This window comes from Neovison vison, chromosome X (assembly GCF_020171115.1).
Source record: "Neovison vison isolate M4711 chromosome X, ASM_NN_V1, whole genome shotgun sequence".
In the NCBI taxonomy this organism is placed as follows: domain Eukaryota; kingdom Metazoa; phylum Chordata; class Mammalia; order Carnivora; family Mustelidae; genus Neogale; species Neogale vison.
The window spans coordinates 31,333,137-31,355,642 of record NC_058105.1 but is presented as its reverse complement, the minus strand read 5'-3'; the positions used below and the strand labels follow the sequence as shown (position 1 = coordinate 31,355,642).

Here is a 22,506-nt window from a genome sequence, read left to right as displayed (position 1 = left end):
CCAGCTTATGAAAATATTACAAAGCAGTAATCACAAATACAACTTCCGAGAACAAAGACCCCCCCCAAAACTACATAAAAACATAGTTAGTAAAGCGGCGTGAGCAGTCTATAAAGTCACCTCAACATTTATGAGTGGGATATAGGGCAAATGTGGATTTCTCAAAACAAGGGGGTAACCCCCACAAACAGGTGAAGATCACTTCATTGCAAAGCTTCTTCAGTTATTCTTCTTTGCAAACAACTTATTCAAAAAACCCACATAAACTTTATCTAACCTCAGGCTCCAAAGAAATCAACCAATAGCACCAACCTGTTTTGGGGGCCCTTTGACAATTGTCATATTTGCCCAGAGTGAAAAGGAAACAAGACTGATTTCCCTCCACACCACACTCAGTACCGGTAAAGACACCCAAACTCTAAAACCTTACATCCAATGATGAACATTTATTTCTATTCAGTTCTCCTGCTTTAATAAATTGCTAGGAATAATTTTTAATTAGCTCTCATGAGCAAACAACTAACATGCCAAAGGCTTTAAAAATAATTCCTTTAAGTAGAAATACGGTCCACCAAATCTACTTTACATGATTAATTTGCTTAACAACAACATTGTTCATACATCGTTTAGAAATAAACTTCAGCCAGGTAAAATCACCCCAGTTACAAATTAGCGGAGTCCAAATTGATCAGATTTTACTACCCTGATGGCAACTCCAGTAGCAACTATGGAGCATAATTACCATTACATTCTGGAACTGAAAATGTGCTCTCCTCCAGAGTGAAAGGGAGAAAACTATTAAATGTGTACTTTAAATGGAATTTTATGCAGGCTCAGTGTCCCACTGCTTTCATATTTAGACTGGGAAATGTCAAAAACCCTCGTTGACTTTCCAAGGAATGCTGATTTCATTTATAGAACGCTTGGTTTCTACTAGGGACCACTGCATGAAAGTGGACAGAAAGACAACATACACAAAACTCTTCAAAGCATTTGAGGAACATTAACTAATCACTTGAAAATACCTGTGAAACGTGTACTGTAGACATGTCCTAAACAAAGGACAATGCTGGGACTTGGCCAAGGCCACAAAAAGAAGGATCCATGGCCAAATCTTACAATGCGGAATTCCCTGGTTCCCAAGGTTAGAAAGAGGAGATACATTTTTTTAAATTTAATTTACTTATTTGACAGAGAGAGATCACAAGGAGGCAGAGAGGCAGGCAGAGAGAGGAAGGGAAGCGGGCTCCCTGCTGAGCAGGGAGCCCAATGTGGAACTCGATCCTGGAACTCCAGGATTCTGACCTGAGTTGAAGGCAGTCATTTAACCACCCAGGTGCCTGAAAGAGGAGATATTTTATAATTTTTAGAATTCTCACAAATCATCTTGCTCGGTACCCTCATGGTACAGATGAAAGACCTAAAGCCCAGAGATACGAACATGCCCAAGGTCACCATGTTAACTACCAGCAGGGCTGGTACTAGGAACAAGGTTCCCATCTGCTAGTCTGGGACTCTCATTCTAGAATCCCTACTGTCCCTCCTTCTCTGTAAGACCTTTCCCAAAAAGACATGTGTTTCTCTGCAATGAGAACCACATTCTGTAAGTACCTCCATGTATTCTAAAGAAACAAGAACTACCAAGAACTATTTATTCCTTCCATGATATGTACGCTCAAAGATAGTCAAACATCCAAAATACAAAAGTGTGTACAAAGACCATTTGCAAAATCTTCATTCTAGAAGGTGTTGAAGAATGATGAGGGAGAAAAAGGTAAGTAAGAATTAAGCCAGTCACAGTATGGGAGAGAAGTGAAATACACAGCTAAGAGTGGGAATTTTTTTTCTAAACATAAATATTTCTAAGTAACTTTACAGGAAAATCTAACTCACTGGCTGGCAGGAACAGTTCTTTCATCCCACCACTCCACAAAATGAACTGATGTGTCACCTATCCGACCTCTCTCTATTTTCTTGATATTCCCTAAGAACTGACCTACCTTCTTCTTGCAAGTTTTGGTGAATCCTGTGGTAGGTCCAACTAGACACTGATAGCACTGACCACAGTTTGTGTGAGCGGGCACTGTGTAATCTTCTCTTCGGTCCTGACAATGCCTTCTCAGACTAATCTGGGATATCTGTATCATTCGTGTTGTTTGAACAAGACCATAGATCAGCCAAATTGTGTCCTCTGTTACATTCTACCAATCAGTAAGAGCATTAGGATGGTGACCAGGTAGGGCTGTTAAACCTTTTAAAAACCTTTTAAACCTTTAAAAACCTTTTAAAGCACGCAAAAACTGGACTTGGGCACAACAGAGCAAAATTCTTTTTTTTTAACGTTTTATTTATGTATTTGACAGACAGAGATCACAAGTAGGCAGAGAGGCAGGCAGAGAGAGAGGAGGAAGCAGGCTCCTGCTGAGCAGAGAGCCGGATGCGGGGCTCGATCCCAGGACCCTGGGATCATGACCTGAGCCAAAGGCAGAGGCTTTAACCCACTGAGCCACCCAGGCGCCCATCAGAGCAAAATTCTTAATACATTCAGGGCTCCTTATTAACAAAAACAGAACTGTTCACACGAATGGCTACAAGTATGTGTGTATGTGTGTGTACATCTCCTTTGTTTGTTTCAGGAAACTGAACATCAACGACATTAAAAAATTTTTACTAGGTACTCAGATATGTAGCCTTGCTAAAATCAGAATGGAAAATCCCAGATGTCTCTCAAAGATGACTACATTGGAAAGTCATGATTTCATCTTTTATAAGTACCCTTCTCACATGTCAGTTTCCTTAGCAGAGTTCCTTCGAGTCCCACGAAGGATTTCGAGGGTTCTGTCTTGGATTAATATAGTACCTATGTCCTTCTTCACATTACCAAGAAGTACACAAGCACAACTGTGCAGGCACACACTCGGGCACATGTGTGTGTTCACACATATGGAACTTCTCCATGCTGGCAGGAGTGAAGCAAAGGGAAGCAGGCTTCCCACCTCTAACATTTCCAAAAGGGAGGAAGGATACTGAGTTTTGGGGGTAGGAGGGCTAGAACAGCAGTAAGCGGTGCTGGCAGGCTGGCAAGCCGGGAAACAATAGGAAAAGGAACAAAAGAAGAACACGGAAAAGGAAAGGAGGGGAATGATGGGATGGAAGAAGAAAGAAGAGCCAGAACGGGACTGGTTCCAGAATGTGGCAATTTTTGTAATTGGGGGTCAGATGGATGGGGTTCTGGGGCTAAGACAGGGGTTGGGGTAGGAGAGCAAATCCAGAGAGACTGAGCAGGTGACAAGGAAGGTCCAGCTGTTGGGGACCAATGACCTGCAGCTTCTCACTGCCATTACTCTCTCACCACAACTGAAAACAGAATTAGCGCCGAATGAGACATTTATAAGTTCTTGCCTTTCCTTTCTTTTCTTTTCTGGAAGTCTCTACACTCTAGTAGAATCTGTAGGCTTTTTTTTGTTGTTGTTGTTCTTGGCTACCCCTGGGTGCCTCATTTGTACATGATTCCCAAATCCACACGCCCAAGTAGGTCTTTATGCAACTCTTGACATGCACCAACTAAACTAATCCTTAAGTATTCCCATCTATTCAAAACTGCCTTGGGGGGCCTGGGTGGCTCAGTGGGCTCAATACCCAATTCTTTATTTTTCTTAGGGTCATGAGGTTGAGCCTTGCATTGGGCTCCATGCTGGGTGTGAAGCCTGTCTAAGAGTCTCTCTCTCTCTCTCCCTCTCCCTCTGCTCCTCCTCCTGTCCCTTCTTGTGTGCCCATTCTCTCTCTCTCTAAAAAAAAATTTTAAAAAAAACTGCCTTAAACTCCAAACCAAAGTGTCTGTATGTGTTGGGAGTGGTGGCGGTAGAAAAGAATGATTTTTAAATGTATACTATTTGAATAGCTGATTTTGTATTACAGTTAGCAACCTGTTTGAAAAAAGCAACTGAGAGAGGCAGTATCTAGGATCTAGGATCTAGTGCCTCAGTAAGAGGCCATGCTTAACATAAGCATGTTAACATAAGCATGTTAAGCATGTTAACATAAGCATGTTAAGCATGGCCTCTTACTGAGGCACTAGAACATGCCCTGTGTTCCCGCCCTGGGACTTCATCCGCCTGAGACACCCTTCCCAAATTCCTACTCCTCCTACAAGAAGGAATCCCTGAACCTTTGTATCTTCCTAACTGAGCACCACTCCCAGCATACTGGAAGGCACTCTAGAAATATTTGCTGGGTAAAATGAAAGAGAAGTTTATAAGCAGAGTGGTAATTAAGCAAGACCTGGGCTGGGTATTGAGGCCCGGATATATCCCGGAAGGATTTTTAAGTGTTATCAGTTCTGCTAGGACTAAAAAGCAGAGTACATGTAAAAAGAATATACATTTGTTAGCTGGATAATTTTAGGCTATGAATTCCTTAAAATGAAAGAAAAATTAAATATAAACCTTATCTTGTTAAAAATAAATATATGTTAAAGAAAATCACCCAGAATATAAGCTTTTTAAGAATGAAATAAACACGCTGAGATTTTTAAAAGTGCATACATATAAAAAAAAAGAATGAAATAAACACATCACTTATAGTGATGGTGGATTGCTCTAATGAAAAATCCTTGCTCTTGTCTCAAATAATGATAATGTATCTGTTTAGTTGTTTTTCAGCAAATTCCTAAGTATCTCCTTAAATTACCATGGGTAAACAAAACAGCCAAACCATCATTAGATTTTCCTGATGTGTTTGTACACTAAACCTGCACACGTGTCAAAATAAAAAGCCATTAGAAATGTACAGTGTTGGGGGGCCCAGCTGGCTCAGTCGGTGGAGCACTTGACTCTTGATCTCAGAGCCATGAGCTCAGGCCCCACGTTGGGTGTAGAGCTGACTTAATTTTTTTTTTAATCTATAGTGTTACTGAAAGAAAAGTTAATAATATGGCTCTCCTGGGGCATCTGGCTGGCTCAGGTGGTGTAGCATGCAGCTCTTGATCTTGGGGTTGTGAGTTTGAGCCCCATGTTGCGTGTAGAGATGACTTAAAAATAAAATCTTCAAACAAACAAAAAGAATATGGCCCTCCTGCTAAAAAACACATTCATATAAAGCTTTTTAAATAGTTTCACTACTTTCTCTTCTTTTGGCATCACATATAGAAGCAAAACTACAGGGAATGCATAAAAACAATGTAGTAAGTAATATTATAATTGTAATTTTTTATTAACTTTTTAAATTTTTTATAAACATCTAATGTATTTTTATCCCCAGGGGTACAGGTCTGTGAATTGCCAGGTTTACACATTTCACAGCATTCACCATAGCACATACCCTCCCTAATGTCCATAACCCAACCCCCGCTCCCCTGACGCCCCTCCCCCCAGCAACCCTCAGCCTGTTTTGTAAGATTGAGTCTTTTACGGTTTGTCTTCCTCCCGATCCCATCTTCTTTCATTTGTTCTTTTCTTACCCCCCAAAACCCCACGTTGCATCTCCACTTCCTCATATCAGGGAGATGATATGATAGTTGTCTTTCTCTGATAATCATAATTTTTGTAAATCCTGAACTATTTTAATAAGAGTAAACAATTTCTAATAATGCTTATCTATGACAATTGAATATCTTTTCAATAATAACCACATTATATACCCAATCTCAAAAGGCATGTCAATTTAGGAAAGGCAACATTTGCTATATTCTGCATTGTTTCAGAAATGAGTATGCTATTATAAAACTCTGAGTTATGAACCTTTAGAATAATATATGAATTTTCCTCAACATTCTGATTAAAATTAATGAAACAATGCTACCACTTCAAAAATGATATTTATGGGGTGCCTGAGTGGCTCAGTCAGTTAAGCATCTGCCTCCAGCTCAGGTCATGATCTCAGGGTCCTGGGACAGAGCCCCGCATTGGGCTCTCTGCTCAGCGGAGACCCTACTTCTCCCTCTCTCTGCCTGCTTCTCTGCCTACTTGTGATCTCTCTTAATCTCTCTGTCAAATAAATAAATAAAATCTTCTTTAAAAATGATATTTATTTCCTTTTATCCAAAGAGTTATGATGACATTCACATCTATACTATAGATGTTATAGCTAAAATGAGATCTAGAAGTAAACACTTCCATGGAAAGCTAATTCTAATGACTCCCTAAGATCATACAACTCTACTGAAAATTTCCACGAAAAAGGGCCCTTTATATTTAACTGGTTTAATTTTATTTTTGGCATTTCCTAGGCCTGACAATTACAATTTCAGATTTCCTATACATACAGCTATAGAAACTATTGTTAACTAAAATAAAAGGCTGTAACCAGATATGAATGAGAAAATTACCTCAACTCCAGAGGAGACCCAACTTCCAACTTGAACCCTATGACCTGTTGCCATGACATGGGGTTCAACAGTTTTCCTAAGGGTGTATAGTTTTATAGTCACAAGAGTTGCCTCCTATGGTGGCATCCAAGAGATTTAGCAACCAGTTCAATATTTCTATTTTCTTATTTTGAAATCCTTCTCATTTTCTCATTTATAATTCTTCTGGGTGCTCTTAGAAAGATTTTATTCTTAGGGAAAGAAAGGGGGGTATAGAAACACACTGAAAGACAACAAACATACGCTGGTAAGTCTAAATGACAGAAGTCAGCCAAATAGTGCAATTTAAAATTGTTACGCCTTGGGGCGCCCCGGTGGCACCCAGCCAGAAGTGGCTAAGTGTCCAACTCTTGATTTCAGCTCAGGTAGTGAGATCTCAGGGTTGTGAGAGCGAACCCGGCACCAGGCTCTTCATTGGGCATGGATCCTGTTTAAGATCCTCTCTCTCCCTTCCCCCTGTTTTAAAGTTATGTCTGACATCCTTACTTGGATGCAATGGTTGTCCAGTGGGGGGCAATAATTTCTTTTCCTTTATCTCATGTTCACTACTTACTAAAATAAATGCAGTTTTGATACGAGGAAGTAAGAACCACACTTCATTTTCTAGGGTGTCCCTAGATTTCAGCTAGGTGAAGTTTTTATTTATGTATTTATTTAAGTTTCTTTATTTAAGTAACCTCTATACCCAACGTGGGACTTGAACTCAGGACCCCAAGATCAAGAGTCACGTGCTCTTCATACTGAGCCAGGCAGCTCCCCCTTAAGCTAGATGCAATTTAAATTTGGGTCTCATGACTGCCTTTCTAAGTCTAACTACTTCAGTTAGTTCAGAATCACTTCATGTCTTCAAAATCAAATATATGTTTTAAATAATTAGTTGCTTCTCATGGAATTCTGAAGTTACATAACATTTAAGGGAAATATTATCTTCCCACTTGCTAGCATGTATTTATTCATTCATTCCTTATTCAGCTTCATCTAAGTCACAGTCACTGTTGAGCACTTTTGTGAGTCTTCTACCACCAGGTCTGGACATGTTATTTAAATTCCTATGATGCTGTTCAGTCAGTAAATGAAAATATTTATGTTTGGGGATTTCCAGAATTACCAGTTTTTTGAGATGTCGATCTGTAAAGCACAGAGCAACATAACTTATATTCCAAAAAGGGAGAAGAGGCAGCGAGACTGAGCTTAAACTGATACTCTAAACAGGAAACAAACATTAGCAAATGAATTAGGACCATGTTTTCATATCTGTCCACTAAAATGCATTTGTTTCCACTGAGGACTCCTTCCTGTATTAGCCACTGCCAACCGTGCAAGATTGACTTTTTTTTAAATTATTTATTTATTTGACAGAGAGAGATCACAAGTAGGCTGAGAGGCAGGCAGAGAGAGAGAGGAGGAAGCAGGCTCCCTGCTGAGCAGAGAGCCCGATGCGGGACTCGATCCCAGGACTCTGAGATCATGACCTGAGCCGAAGGCAGAGGCTTAACCCACTGAGCGGCGCCCCAAGATTGACTTTTTGAACTTCACAAATACCAAAATCAATCAACTCGCTATGCCTGGCCCAAAGCCTATAAAGAAGAAGTGCATGAATTAGTTCAATCATCAGTGAGTATTAAGAACTTAGGACTTTGCTAGATGTTACATGTATACAGAAGAACACATGTTCCCTGGTCACAAATCTCTAGTAATCTAATCAGGCAGACGGTGTATTCACATATGGAACATGAATGGTAAGCATAAATATATTGCTACTGTAAAGCCTTGACTATCCAGAGCCCTGGATAAGCCTAGTTTATTGGTCAATTTTTAAAAATTAACTTCAGGGGCACCGGGGTGGCTTAGTTAAGCATCTGTCTTCAGCTCAGGGCATGATCCTGGGGTCCTGGGATCGAGTTTCATATGAGGCTCCTTGCTGGGCAGGGAGCCTGTTTCTCCCTCTGCCTCTGCTCCCCCAGCTTTATGCTCATTCTCTCTCTCTGACAAATAAATAAATAAAATCTTAAAAAAATAATTAACTTCAATTTAAAACAACAAGAATGGACTAACCCTTCAAATATAAAAACTTCATTATTTTTCACCCTTTGACAGAAATCCTTTGGCCCTTTACCGTCTTCAAGTCTAAAACGGACCCAAGTCTTTTCAAACTACTTCACAGACACCAAAATGCACAAGGGCTACTGGGGTAATGCCCGAGATGTAGAGCCAGCAATCTGGCCCAGCAATACCCGTCACTCCTCACCCTCGCCTGACTCCGGCCCCCACATATACTTGGACATGAAACACAGACGCTGAGGGAAAACTGGCTCTTTTTTTTTTTACACTCTGATCCCGACGCCAAGAGAAAAGTCCTAAACCTTGAAGGCAGACAGTCTCCAACTTTAGTATTCCTAAGACGCATCTGGGGTGGCTATTGCAAAGGCAGAAGTCTGGACGTGGGACCTAGGACCCTGAATTTTAACCAAGTACTCCAGTTGATTTTCAGGCCTGGTCTACTAAACTTGGAGAAACACTGCTTTAAAGTCAAGGTGGCTAACCCCCACGCTAGACAGCCCCAGCTGTGGCGAGACTGTCCTCTCTCTCCTCCTTCCTCAACATCTCAGCATCGGCTGCCCACCACTCGTCGTCCTCCTGCACTGTCCAGGGCCATTATCTTGCCCTCCCACACTCTAGATCCTTCCAGCTCTGGGAGAGTCTGATAGCGAGGTCTGCAGCTGGCTGACAGAGAAGAACAAAGGCAGACCAACAGGGACACCTGCGAAGTGGGGAATTGTGAAATCCCAACAATTAGGAAACAAAGGCAGTATACATTACAGAGATTGTTCAATACCACGTAGAAGTTTAAAAAAAGAAAAGAAAAGAAACTTGTCTCCAACTTTTCCGACGAGGAAGGATGGGGAAGAGGTCAGAGGTAGGCACCTGTGGTCTGGCTGTCACTGTCCCACTAACTAGCTTTATGGCTTCCTGTGGCATCTTCCCTTATCTGTAAAACAGATGCCTCCTTTTTTTGCCCGATGCATGGCAGTATTCTGAAAACCAACTGAACTTGTGTTTGAGAAAGCCTACTGGAAAATGCAAAGCACAATACAAGGATGGATGTATGGTATTTCTGTAAAGGAATAATTTATCATTTTCTCAGCTTAATAAACACAGTAACCTAGACATTATCGAAAGTTTCCTTGATGACTAAATGTCTTCTAGTATCTCAGGGTCTTTACTGACGAAAATAAATTCTCACTGACAAAAAGGCAGAGGAAAATGCAGACCCTTGGACATACCCTGGAGTTGATTTTTTGAATATATCCTTGAAATCGGCTTGTTTTAAAGACAATTGCCTCCGTCTCCTGAAAGTGGAGTGCAAAAAAAAAAAAAAAATCTGGTTAATGGTGGCTTTACTGTATTTAGTTCGGATTTTTCAAAGCATGCTCTGCAGATATTTTAGCTGTAAATTAATAATCCGTGCTTCTAAATACTGAACAGCTAATACCACACAGAACAATTTTTAAGCATGTAAATTAACTGTAAAAAACTTAACAAGAAAACCATAAGATTCCATTTGTTTTTAGAAGCTCTCTTAATGTTTCAGAAAGTCTGGAATAAAGACTGACACGAAATACAACATCTATTGGCAGTTGATCTGAAAGACTAAAGTAGCCAAATTTGTACAGAAGGAAACACTTTTCCAGTAAATATATACACGGCCTTGGAATGCTTTGTCATTTTCTCATCTTTGCAGCCTAAAGTTCAATTCTTTGCTGAGAGACTATTTTGCCATAAAAACCTGAAAGCAAATGACACACATTACAAGCTTTCAGGGAACAGATGGCTAATGTTCTCCTAGGTTCATTTACTACCAGTTTTCTTATTCTCATACTGCTTGTAATTAATAAAAACATACAAATAGACGCACCGTCTCCTAAGTAGGAGATTTTGTTTTGGCGAACTTCTGCCATGTATCTCGCCCCTTTGGGCTGATCTAAAAGACGACGACAAACAGACTTCTGCCACTGCCTGGAGAAGGCAGCTTTCAAACGAGAGACTGCTCCCGGAGCGAGCACAGCGGTGATGCCGTCACTAGTCAACTTTGTGAGAAAATTAAAGTAAGCTGGCAGGTGCTGGAGGAGCTCTGAGCCCTAATTTAATATATTAAACATGTACAACATTTACGTTGCTAATAGCTTACAGAAAGTGACCATTACTAGGCATCACCCTTATCTAACTTTTGCTCCAAAATCAACAGTTCGGGATCTTTTCTGGGTCATCCCACAAGCCCCACTGCATCGGTAAAGTCACAACAAAATCAGAGTCATAGGCTAATAGTATCTTTTGCAAGACCTTGACAGAGACCTTACCCAACATGTTATCCTCAGTCTAAGGACCCTTATGCCAAAGGTAGGCAGCAAGTCTTTTATATCTTTTTTAGAACGATGATTTCAAAACAACATCCTTATAATGGCAATACTATTTCAAAATCTACTTTTAATAAATGCTATCCACATAAAAATTATTATTTTTGAATCATAAAAAGCTACAATGGATTGAATTAATATTTGCCATGTTTTAGCATTAAGCCTCACCACGCAAATATCAATTATGTTATCTTTTCCCTTAAAAATGCAGGAAAGTATCTTTAAATACAGCTTATTTTATATTCCTATTAATATTATTCCTTTTCTTTGTGTATTTAAGAAGAATCTGGTGTGCCACCTTCTGGCAGCTGAGTGAAATTATGCATCTCTACACAAGTCACTATTCTTTATTTTAACTTTTAAAAAATATATCTATTTCTTACCCTGTATTACATTTAAGCTATATAGAGAGACATAGAGACACATCTATACCACACCCTGAAATACAGCAGAGATTCCTCAGTGATTTTCATTTTTAAATCAAGCCTTATCCATGCTTCCTATGATTTCTACATGGTTACCAATATGTCTTCTGAATTCTACAGCACATATAAAATTGATTTTTGTACACCGCTTCCCAGGCACATATGAAAACAACAGGCTTGCTATTTCAATGCATAAGCAACAGCAGTAAATAAAAGAAAAGAAAGGTCTCTTACCAATAAGCCCATTTTTCTCTTAAGGTTTGAACTCTCATCATTTGTCATGTTCTTGTGGATCCCTCTCTCATCAAATTCTCTGGAGTTTTAAAGTTGAGAGCGGTGATGCACGGCTAGGCTCTGCTACCTAGTAGCGCACCCCAGTGCCTTTGCCTGGTATTACACTTTGGTTGTAGCTCCCAAAAGCAGCAAACAGCCTTTACATATTCAAAAACCTATGCACCGAACACTTTCCCTTGGTAGCAAATCGTAGCCAGCCTGGCTGAACTATTTCTATTTCTTATCTTCAGCGCGGATCCGATAGGGAGATCAGAACCACATGAATCTTGAGCTTAGTTCCAGTTAATTGAACAGGAACAAAATGTTCATCTTTAGAGCAGAGGTGGGATGAGACAAATACTAGCATCAGGAGATCTGACGTAGGAAAAAAACATGTTTACCTGAAAGTAGTCTCATTTTTTTCAAGGGTCACTGCTCTGTTATCGGTCATATTACCTTAAATCTTCATTACCTGTAACTCTTTCCTCTCTCGTGCCTCTTGCAGCCAGTCATTAAATGCTGTCCTTTATTCTCAATCGATTTTACAGGTGTCTAAGTCCTAGTGTTTGTGTTTAACAAATGAGCTACTTCCAAAAATACATATGGACTGGACTCTCTGCCCCTCCCATGTTCAGTCTATCCTTTGCCTTGCTTCTGGATGAGCTCTCTTAAAATGCAACTACACGTGATGTAAATTAAATGTCCAATAAATATTTTATTAAACAAGTATTTATTAAGAATTTGCATCAAGGGGGTGTCTGGGTGGCTCAGTTAAGTGGCTGCCCTCGGCTCAGGTCATGATCCCTCAGTCCTGGGATCGAGCCCCGTATTGGGCTCCCTGCTCCATGGGGAACCTGCTTCTCCGTCTGCTGCTCCCCCTGCTTGTGGGCGCTTTCTCTCTCTGTCAAATAATAAAGAACATCTTTAAAAGAAATAATTTGCAGGGTACCTGGGTGGCTCAGTGGGTTAAGCCTCTGCCTTCGGCTCAGGTCATGATCCCAGGGTCCTGGAAATGAGCCCTGCATTGGGCCCTCCACTGAGTGGGGAGCCTGCTTCCCCCTCTCCCTCTGCCTGCCTCTCTGCCTACTTGTTCTCTCTCTCTGTCAAATAAATAAAGAACATCTTTTAAAAATATAATTTATTACATGTTTGGTAGGAAGTCTGCTAGGTGATATGGATATAAAGGTGAACAAGACACAATCCCTTGCTCTTGGGAAGCTCTTAGCTGAGTGAGAAAAGCAGACATGCACCCTGACAGCATAAAATACGGCACAGAAGATTTACTAGTATATGTCTAGGATTCTACAGAGGAACAATAAAAATCAGAGAAGCAATAAAAATCGGGCTGCGACTGAGGTCGAAGAATGGGGCATTCCCCAGGCAGACCCCAGCAGACACAGTCTGTGCAGACACAGAGAGTTATAAAGAAGTCCATCATGTCGGAAGGATCAAGAAAGTCTTCAGTATTACTGGAAGGACTATAGGTACATAGTGTTGACGGGAGCGGATTTTAAGGTCTACAGAGTGAGTGAAGAGGCTTGGATTTTATCCCGTGAGCTATGAGAAGCCATTTGTTGAACAAGTGGATCACTCGAGGAATTAATCAAGCAAAAGCGCCCAGCACTAAGAACTCATTACCACCAACTGCCCGTTCTCTAGCTCACAAGCTTGTTTTGTTCTTTGGCTCCCTTTGCTCCAGAGGTCCTCCTACATGAAATCTCTTTCCCTCTCCACTTTTCTAAACTCAACTCATCCTTCTAGAATCAGCTCAAATTCCATTCTTTTCTGTGATGTCTCTCATGGTACTCTGAGTCTCCTCCAGTTTTTTTTTAAAGGTTCCTCCATTACACGGGCCCTGCATTCCTTCTACCATTGAGCACATACTGCTTGAAAAATTTGGACTCTTTGCCTATGAGGCCAAGTGAGCAGAGAGAGGGCACAAAGGCCAGCAAGAGCCCGAGGGTACATTGGCCAAAGAAACCACACCACCCCAGACTTCACAGTACACGCTAATCTGGGTACCTTCTTCTCGCTACCCTCAAGCTTGAAAAGGAAAGTCTATCAAGTGTGAAGTGAACTCCATTTGCATTGGGCAGGGACTTTGCATTATCATGTAACAATGCCGGTTGTTCGAAGGTCCCGTTCAAAAATTCCAGAAAATTGATGAGAAAGGGATACCCACAGAATAGCTTAATTATGGAGGTGTGATTTTTGAGCGGGGCGGTTAGAGCTGTAAGGCGGTTTGGGTGGGGGAGCTGTGCTTGTGTTTTACTACTTGCCGTAAACCCAGAGAATTCACCTGAAGGTGCATACAACAAAAGGAATTCATGAAGACCACAGAAAGAAATGGGACACTAAGTGAGGACAGGACATTAGATCTAGAAGGTTTAGCATCTCACGGGGTTTAAGGGAGAAAAATCCATGTGTAAGAAGGAGGGATGTTTTGAAAGCAGGGCAATAGTGTTAGCTGGGAGATGAATCTAGGACAAGACACTTTACCAGAGAAACAAGTCCTGGGGTGTAAATATTGAGTGTTCTCTCCTTGTGGAAACACACCCCATTATGCTCAGTGTCAAATACTCAGACAAGCTTTCGTTGATGTTGGCATTTAGCATTCAGCTTTGTCTCATCCTTTTTATGTATGCATAATCTCTTACATTTATGCAATGATGCAAAAACCATGGAGCTTTCTTTTATGTAGACAATAAAAAAATCTTTTCATCTTATCCAACCATTTTATGTTAAAGTGGGTTAAGAGGATTCTGCCAATAATTTCAAAAAGCAGTTAATACTTGAAAATATTCTTTCAATGACATACAATGTCCCAGATAAAAGCTGTCTACACCTTCTTTCTTGTTTATTGAGTGCAAAAACTGACCACTTTCCTTTCCATTAACTTATAAGGAAAAAATTCAAATACAGGAAAAAAAAAGGAGAATGTGATTTTGGATATGGGCCACACTTTTCTCAAGAATTCTTCAAAAAAGGGCAGTACTTACGGGACATAAAAATGATTTAATCCACTAGGTCCTCAGAAGAATGTTTTTAAACTATGTATCAATGGTCCAGACTTTAAAACAAAGAGAAAATAAACCAGACCATTTCCTCATTTACTTTTGGGGGAAACAGAACAATTGCCAGAGTATTTCCCCCAAGCCTGGCAGGAAAAAAAAGCCATCATTTTATATTATGGTTTGAACTAGAATAGGTATTTTATCCAAATTCACATATACGTTCATAGGCACGAGCTCATCCAGGCGAAGAGAAAAGAAAAGAATAACTACCTCCTGGTAAGTATACAGTAAATCTCTCAGGTTATTAGTGATTTTGATGACAGGCTCTATATTAATCTAGTATAAATAATTCACTTACATTCCATTTAAAATAGCCTCATTGTGTCATCTCATCCATGGCCATACTGGACTCTCCTTTCTTCCTCTGTATGTAAGATGGCTCAGAGCAGGACTTAAGTGTTTTAGAGAGTTTTCAGTCATGCAGAAATGTCCCTGGATGACAGATTTGGAAAACCATTGATCTAAACAAGGGCTGGTCAGGGGTACTTTTACTGGCAGCAATGGCTCATATACCCACAGCGCAGAAGTTCCCATTAGTCCAGATTCCAGTAGTCTTACCATTCAGTCTAGTGGGATAGGTGGGGTCAAAGGGGAAGAGAGGCCCTTTCCTGTTACTACTAACGCTACCTGTACTGTCACTGGATTAAGAAAAATGGCCAAAAAAAAAAAAAGGCAGAACAGAAGTCCTGTTTCATAACTTCCCATTCCTGCTGGAATGAATCACAACCCATTTATCCCTGAAATGTAACAAAGCGTAGGTCCTTCCACTATATGGTAACAAAAATGATTGAGGGTAATTCATGATTAATTCAAATTACCTGACGGACATAAATTATTCAAGGTTGACTATGAAATAGACCAGCTCCTGTTTTACTAGCCTGTCTTTTTTTAAAAAGATTTTATTTATTTATTTATTTATTTATTTGAGAGAGAGAGAGAAAGTATGGAGAGGAGCAGAGGGAGAGGGACAAGCACACTCCGCACTGAGCATGGTGCCTATGCGGGGCTCGATCTCATGACCCTGAGGTCGTGACCTGAGCCGAGATCAAGAGTCAGACGCTTAACTGACTGAGCCAGCCAGGCCTGTCCTAAATCTATTATATTTAATAGCTACCGTGAGAATCTAAAATGGGTGAAGATATACGTGGCAGACTGTGGGGAAGAAGGAAATGTTATCATGTGAGTGAAGAAACACAGAAATAGGCAAAACGACATTCCACAGACAGAAGGGCCGATGTAGGGAGTTAATGAGGAAGCAAGAATATTCCTATTTGTCAACTTGCTTTCAACCTAATTTTCGTCTCCAGATACTCCCTGAAGTATTTTGCTTGTTTTAAGCATCAGGTGACAGACAGCCTTAGCCAGCAGAGTTCCAAATCAAAAAGTGTTCCGTGCCTTTTAGATTTTAAGAGTCTCATTTTCCTTTTTGCCCAGACTCTGAGGTAGGCGGCGCAGGTGTTCACAGTCCCATTTGAAAATTCCCATTTTCTTGAGGAAACCGAGTTATTAAATGACTTGGCTCAAGTGACACAGCTGCTGAGAGAGCTGGAAAACAAGAATCCAGGTCCCCTGATGCCTAATTTGGTGGCTATTAGTCAGCCCTGTATTGTATTAATATTTATTTGAGGGGAAAATCCCCGCAAATATGACTCCTCAGCTCCCCCATGGAGATGCTTCATGAGGAAAAGAGGAGGAAAAGAGGGCTGCGTCATGGGAGATGTAGGATGATACCTGATTAAAGTTGCAGAATCATCGACCTGTACCTTTGCCAGAAATACTCTCCTGGGGCAACCCTCAGAACCCCCTTTATCCCTCAGTTGGCACTTCCTGGCATGGAGCTCTAATGTGCCACACTCCCTCGTGCCTCAGCAGGTTTTCCCAGGACACCGTCTCTGCTTGGAATCCCTTGCTCTCCTCGTTTACCAAGCCAATTTCTAGTCACACTGAAGTAAGTGTTCAAGTATATGTCCTTCCATGAACCCCCCCCCCACATCCCTCAGCAGCCTCCGTTGCTAGGTTTTCTAAAGCCCCATGACACTCTGAATATTCTAGGTCCTGTCACTTCGCGTTGTAACGGTTTCCGTAAACTAGAAACTACACTATAAACTCCTGAGAGCTGCCTCTGGGTCCTCCTTAATGTTTTTTATTCTACCCATCTCAGTGCCTGTCACACAGGAGCCCAACTGTAGGAGGCAATTTTGGTGAAATCAAGTTTGGCGGAGGTAGGTTTTTTCTCTCCTCTAAGACTAAGCTGTTTGGGGGTAATAATGAAACAAGAAACCGGGAGAGGGCCTTAGGCTTCCTGAACTAAGTTATGAATGGTAAGAGACCAACGAGAAGCTCTAATTGCAAACAGCACACCTAAATACCTAGACGGCTCCTTTTTGATGTCTGTTTGATTGACACTGTGTGTGCCTAGCAGGGTGCCCAGAACAGGTGTACAGCCGTGTGATGGGGTGACTGACTCCGCGAGTGACGGCGGAACTAAACCGAGCCAACCAAACACTTCGCTACAGTAAGGAAGGGAAATGCCAATCATCCTTTGTCTCAGCAAGATGGGACTGGTAAAACCGGAAGCTGAAGAAACGCCTTTCACCGGTTCGCCCCCTAGACCAGAACACGGAAAGATGAAGCAGCATCGCAGAAAACCAATCATTTCTACAGACTGCTAATTGCAAAGGATAAAAGCATCTTCTTTGGACTGTTAGATCCTCTTCAATTAGTGTAGTCAGTGAGGATGAAAAAGTAAGCCACAAAATCCAATCTTGCCAATAACTGCTCCACGAGATGGAACAAAAAAATAAAATAGCAAATTCAACCAAGCAAGCCACTGCACATCACCAATACCCAGTCACTCAAATGGCACAGTGGGCAGTCAAGAGTAAAATACACAAATGGGGCATGGGAGGGCCCAATGCTAACAAGCCCCTGTAACTTTCCAAATAGAGAAAAATATATATATATATATTATTTGATGAAAGACCTACAAACCTTCTATTCCAATATGAGAATTATAATTTAGGCTGAAGGAAAGGCTTCAAATCCTTTTCTCATGCCATTTCCTGGCCTTTCCATTTATGCAAACCGGCAGGGTAGAGATATCAAGGACATGGGCATGATGAGTAATAAAAAGAATCCAAGACAATGGAGTTCCCCATAGGGAAGAGCATATTCGCAACCCAACTGTAGCATCCGCTTAGGGTCGCGTCAAGGGGCAGAGGTTCCCGCCGCTGGGACGGGCTAACTGATACAGATTAGCCACCATCTTGTGGAGTGTTCTGGGGTACGAAGGCTCGAGATTTGTACATAAATGAAAGTAATGTGGTCTTATAAAAGGGAGCCGTGTTTCGCTAACACTGTCCTTGAATTTTGCTGCTGGGACACAGAAACTCAGTGTATAGGTCCCTAGGAGATAGTCGGAAACATAAGAGTCGTCTAGTTTCTAGGATTCTGAATCAGAGAGGAAAGATCGGCTCAGAACCCACACAGGACAGTCAGATAGGCACAGATTCAGACACTAACAGTTACCGAAAATCCCAGAACAACGAAAAAGGGGTAGCAAAAAGTAGGATACCGTACTGACCACTCACAAGAACCAAGAGTGACTTGGACACCTGGTCATTACTAATCCAAAACTCAGAATGAATCATGCCCTCCATATTGCTTGGACCATCTCAATCCTCTATTTGAAAACCGTCTATGACTCCTTCCATGTGTGGTTGTACTTGTAGACTCCACACTCAAAGTCCCCTCCCCCTCAGCTCTCCCTTACTTATTTAACCTTATTTCCTGTTATGGATTGTCCTAGATTTGCACACAACCGGAAAACATGAAATCTCTTTAGCCAAGAATTGTCACGGAAGCTGTAATTTTTTTTTAATGCAGCTTACAGTTGCTGTGGATTCCAGAGAGGAATATACCAAAAATATATAGAGGAGGGCTTAGAGCAGAAAGGGAAATTAGCAAAGGCTTTCCCTGTCCCAAAATATCTTCGCCTCTAGTGCCAACTCAGTCTCCCAACAAATTTTCTCTCCCTCCGACAATGTTTGGACCTTCACTTATTCTCTCCCTCCCATTGTTTGCTGTGTACTCTGGCCAGAAATTCTAGCAAGTACGTGTTCTTTTGAGCTCAAAAGAATCCTGTTAAAATGGTAATAGGGAGAGCAATCAGGATAACGTGGCTGTCAGTTATTCTCACGTTGGTGTGAATGAGTTCAGTCAAGTTTCTTCAAATAGCACAGAGCTGTTGCCCTCAGGGAATGGGGAAAGCCTGGTTCGAGAACCTTCTGGAGTTTGGCAGACTTGGATGGGGTGCTCTAGGAAGGAAGTCTGGTGGCGGGGGCGGGGGGGCAGGTGGAAGCTCAGGGCCTAGAGAAACTATGTCTAGAGGTAGAGAAAGAGAAACTGAGATACAGAGAAGTGTGCAGAGAGGGTTGTAGAAGAATAGCAAAGCCCCACTTTCTCTACCACTCCCTGTCTTCCAGCCCAGAACCCATGCGGCCTTTCCTGACTCCCGGCTCCCAGCCCCTGGAGCTCAGGCGAGTACTGCCCAGGGGACAGATCAGCTACTTAAGTAGGTTAAATACAAAATTTTGGGCACGGCCAGAAACTTCCCTGTCAGGCAAACAAACAATCTGTAAATAAACCTTCAGAACACACACTGTTGTGAGGCTGGGGACTGCTTGTACTGTCCCTCGCCTCACCCCTGCTCACACACCCTTAACTCTTCTGTCTTTGGGAGATGTTACAGACTTTTGGTTTTTTATTCTATTATCTATTCAACTCATGAAACACTGCCCCCCTCCTGCCCAAATTATGGCTGTTCCACTGTTCCTTTTTATTTCTTTTCAACATTTTAAGGAATCTCTACACCCAACATGGGGCTTGACCCCATAACCCCAAGATCAAGAGACACATGGTCCACCCACTGAGCCAGCCAAGGGCCCCAATTATATGTATTCTTAGGTTCCAAATCAAGCTCTACTGCTTTTTAAATTTTTTTAAGATTTTACTTATTTATTTGAAAGAGAGAGAGAGAGAGAGAGAGAGAGAAAGGGAGCATGAGCAGGGGAAGGATAGAGAGAGGGAGACTACCCATTGAGCAGGGAGCCCGACCTGGGGCTCGATCCCAGGACCCTGGGATCATGACCTGAGCCAAAGGCAGATGCTTAACCAACTGAACAACCCAGGCGCCCCTCCAACTCAGCTTTTTTGAAGCCTAATTTGATTTGGCTTACACCCACCAAAAGCCCTTTTCTGAACTCTGGTGGGCCTTAATATACACTGCCCTTATTTAGCCTTCTGTGTGCTTACCTCAGCTTGCAAAATCTACACTGTGAACTTGCTTTCCAGAGGCAGAGGGCATTCATTCATCCACTCAAACGATTAATAAGCATGTGCTTTGTAACAAGTGTTGTATTTCGGTTGGAAGTTCAAGCCTGAGTATAAGCCCAAATCCCTACCCCTCCAGGTGCTCACAGCCCAGGGAGTATCAAGTAAGGTGACAGTACTGTGACATGCCCTGTAGGGGAGGCGTGCTCAAGGTCATAGGAATGCACGCAGAGAACCTTAACTGGGCTTGGCCAGGGAATCAGGGCAAGTTTCTCAGAGGGCACACCAGAGCTGAGTGCTAAGCCTAAGCAAGAAGGTGTCGGGCAGGCAAGTGAGCCAGAGGGAAGGGTGGGGCGGGGGAGGCCAAACTAGCTAAGGCACCATTACAATCAATTGTAACAATATCAAGTCTTAAACTAAAGCAGCAGTGGTGGTGGGGGGTTGGGGGAGTGAGGGGGGTTGGTGGGGTGTGATTCAGAAAGATTTTGGGCAGATGGAATGGACAGGAGATGACAACAGTGGCTAACGTTTGTTAGCCTTCTAAATGCTTTACCCATTCACTGAGCTGACTTACTCTTCAACATGACTGTATTCTGTAGGTACTATAATATCTCCATTGTACAGGGGCGCCTGCATAGCTCAGTCCGTTAAGCATCTGGTTCAAGTCAGGATCTTGGTGTCCTGGGTTCCAGCCCCACATGAGGCTCCTTGCTCAGCAGGACCTGCTTCCTCCTCTGCCCCACTCATGTGCACAAACATGTTCTTGCTCTCAAAAAGTTTTTTTTTTTTAAAAATCTCTATTTTACAGAAGAGGAAACTAAGGCACGGAAAAGTCTAGTGACAAGACCAAAATTATACAGTGAGTAAATGTTGGGACTGGGATTCATCCACATGCAGTCTAGCTCCAGGTTCTGCTATGTGAGCCCTCTGCTCTGCTACCTCTGAATGTGAGATTGCTGGGGAGAAGGGAGTCTAGGATGACCGCAACGTTAAAGAGAGAGAGGGAGAGGCACAGAGGGCCACAGCAGATGAAACCTGAATATTGAATACATCGTCAGTTGCATGTGTTAATTCCCTCTGTTCCTTGTTCCTAATGGCAAATTTCTCAGTTCATGTTCTCCTGTTATATTCTATCATTTTCTTCAATGGGACGGGTCACCTGGTTTGGATCTCGGTCTGTTTGTTCTCAGTTTTGGCACTTGGCACAATAATTCTTCCTAAAATTATTTAAAAATGTAGCTTATCTCCTTTACTAGCTTAAAAGTATCCAAGGCAAAAAACAGGTCTTCTTCACCTTCAATGAACAGCAGCCAGGACCCAGTAGACACTCAATACAAATTAACTGGCTTAAACATAGAATATAACATTTCTTCAAGTTTCTGATTCTTCAGACAGCTGTGAATTACTGTCATTTGTTGTTATCTCAGTGACACCTTTTTTTTTAATTGGCCCTTTTAAATTCACACTTGTCTTCAAAGGAAAACTTTTTACTTATTACTGCAAATGGCAAACTGTTACAACTTACAATAATCAGAAGGCAGCTATAAAAAGAGATGCATAACTTCTAAAACCAGAACTGCTTGCACACAACTTAACACATCCTCCTACCCTCAGGGCAGGCCTTTTTTTTTTAATTGAAGTGAAATTCACATCACATAAAATTAACAATTTTTTAAAAGTAAGTTCTGTGCCCAACATGGGGCTTGAACTTATGATCTCGAGATCAAGAGTTACATGTTCTACCAACTGAGCCGGCCAGGCGCCCCGAAAATTAACAATTTTAAGCTAAAGAATTCAGCGACACCCAGTGCATTCCTCATGTTGGGCCATCGCTACCTCTGTCTTGTCCCCAAGTGTTTTCACTACTCCTTCCCCAAAAACTAGTATCTGTTAAGCAGCTGCCCACTGTTCTCCTCTCCCCACAGCCCCTGGCAACCACCAATAGGTATTCGGTCTGTATGGATTTATCTATTTTGATGTTTCACACAAACGGAATCATGCACAACGAGATCCTTTGCGCCGAGCTTCTTTCACCAAGTGGGATGGTTTACCCACAATGTATGCTCATGGCTAAATATTGCCTTGTAGAAACATATGCCGCGTTTTGTTTTTTCATTGATGTACTGATGGACATCTGAGCTGTTTGCACATTTTGGCTCTTGTGCTGCTGTGAAGAGGCACATATACATGTAATTCTTTGACTACCTGTTTTCAGTTCTTTGGGGTGGATACTTAGAAGTGGAATTTCTGGAACAATAATAATAGTAACTCTGCTTAACCTTGTGAGGAATGTCTGGGGGTAGGCTGTGTACAATGCTCTGTGGGTCTCAAAATAACACATGACATTGGAAGGTCTCATGTCAGGGTGTGTGTGTCCAAACATGACTTGTGAGGAAAAGAGTTCATTCTTGGGGCACCTGGGTGGTTCAGCTGGTGAGGCTTCTGCCTTCAAATCAGATCATGATCCTGGGGTCCTGGGATTGAGTCCTGAGTTGAGCTCTTGGCTCAGCGGGGAGGCTGTTTCTCCCTCTCCCTCTGCCTGCAGCTCCCCTTGCTTGTACTCTCTCTCTCTGTTGAATAAATTACTAAAGAAAAAGAAGCTCACTCTCATCGTGCTTCCTAAA

General features: G+C 41.9%; 1 protein-coding gene across 2 annotated transcripts in view; it reads right to left on the bottom strand.

The window, feature by feature from the left end:
• KLHL13 (kelch like family member 13) overlaps window positions 1–22,506 on the bottom strand; it is a 200,232-nt gene that overhangs the window by 71,520 nt on the left and 106,206 nt on the right. Inside the window, exons 1-2 of one of the 2 annotated variants that reach the window (XM_044234324.1) lie at window positions 11,439–11,636; window positions 9,649–9,714 (exon numbers count right to left, since the gene is read on the bottom strand). The exons of the other annotated variant lie outside the window; for it this stretch is intronic. Of the exons in view, the coding sequence (XP_044090259.1) occupies window positions 9,649–9,714; window positions 11,439–11,479 (107 nt within the window). The 5' untranslated portion in view covers window positions 11,480–11,636. Of the gene's footprint in view, window positions 1–9,648; window positions 9,715–11,438; window positions 11,637–22,506 lie in introns of those variants that run through there. 2 annotated transcript variants of the gene reach the window in all.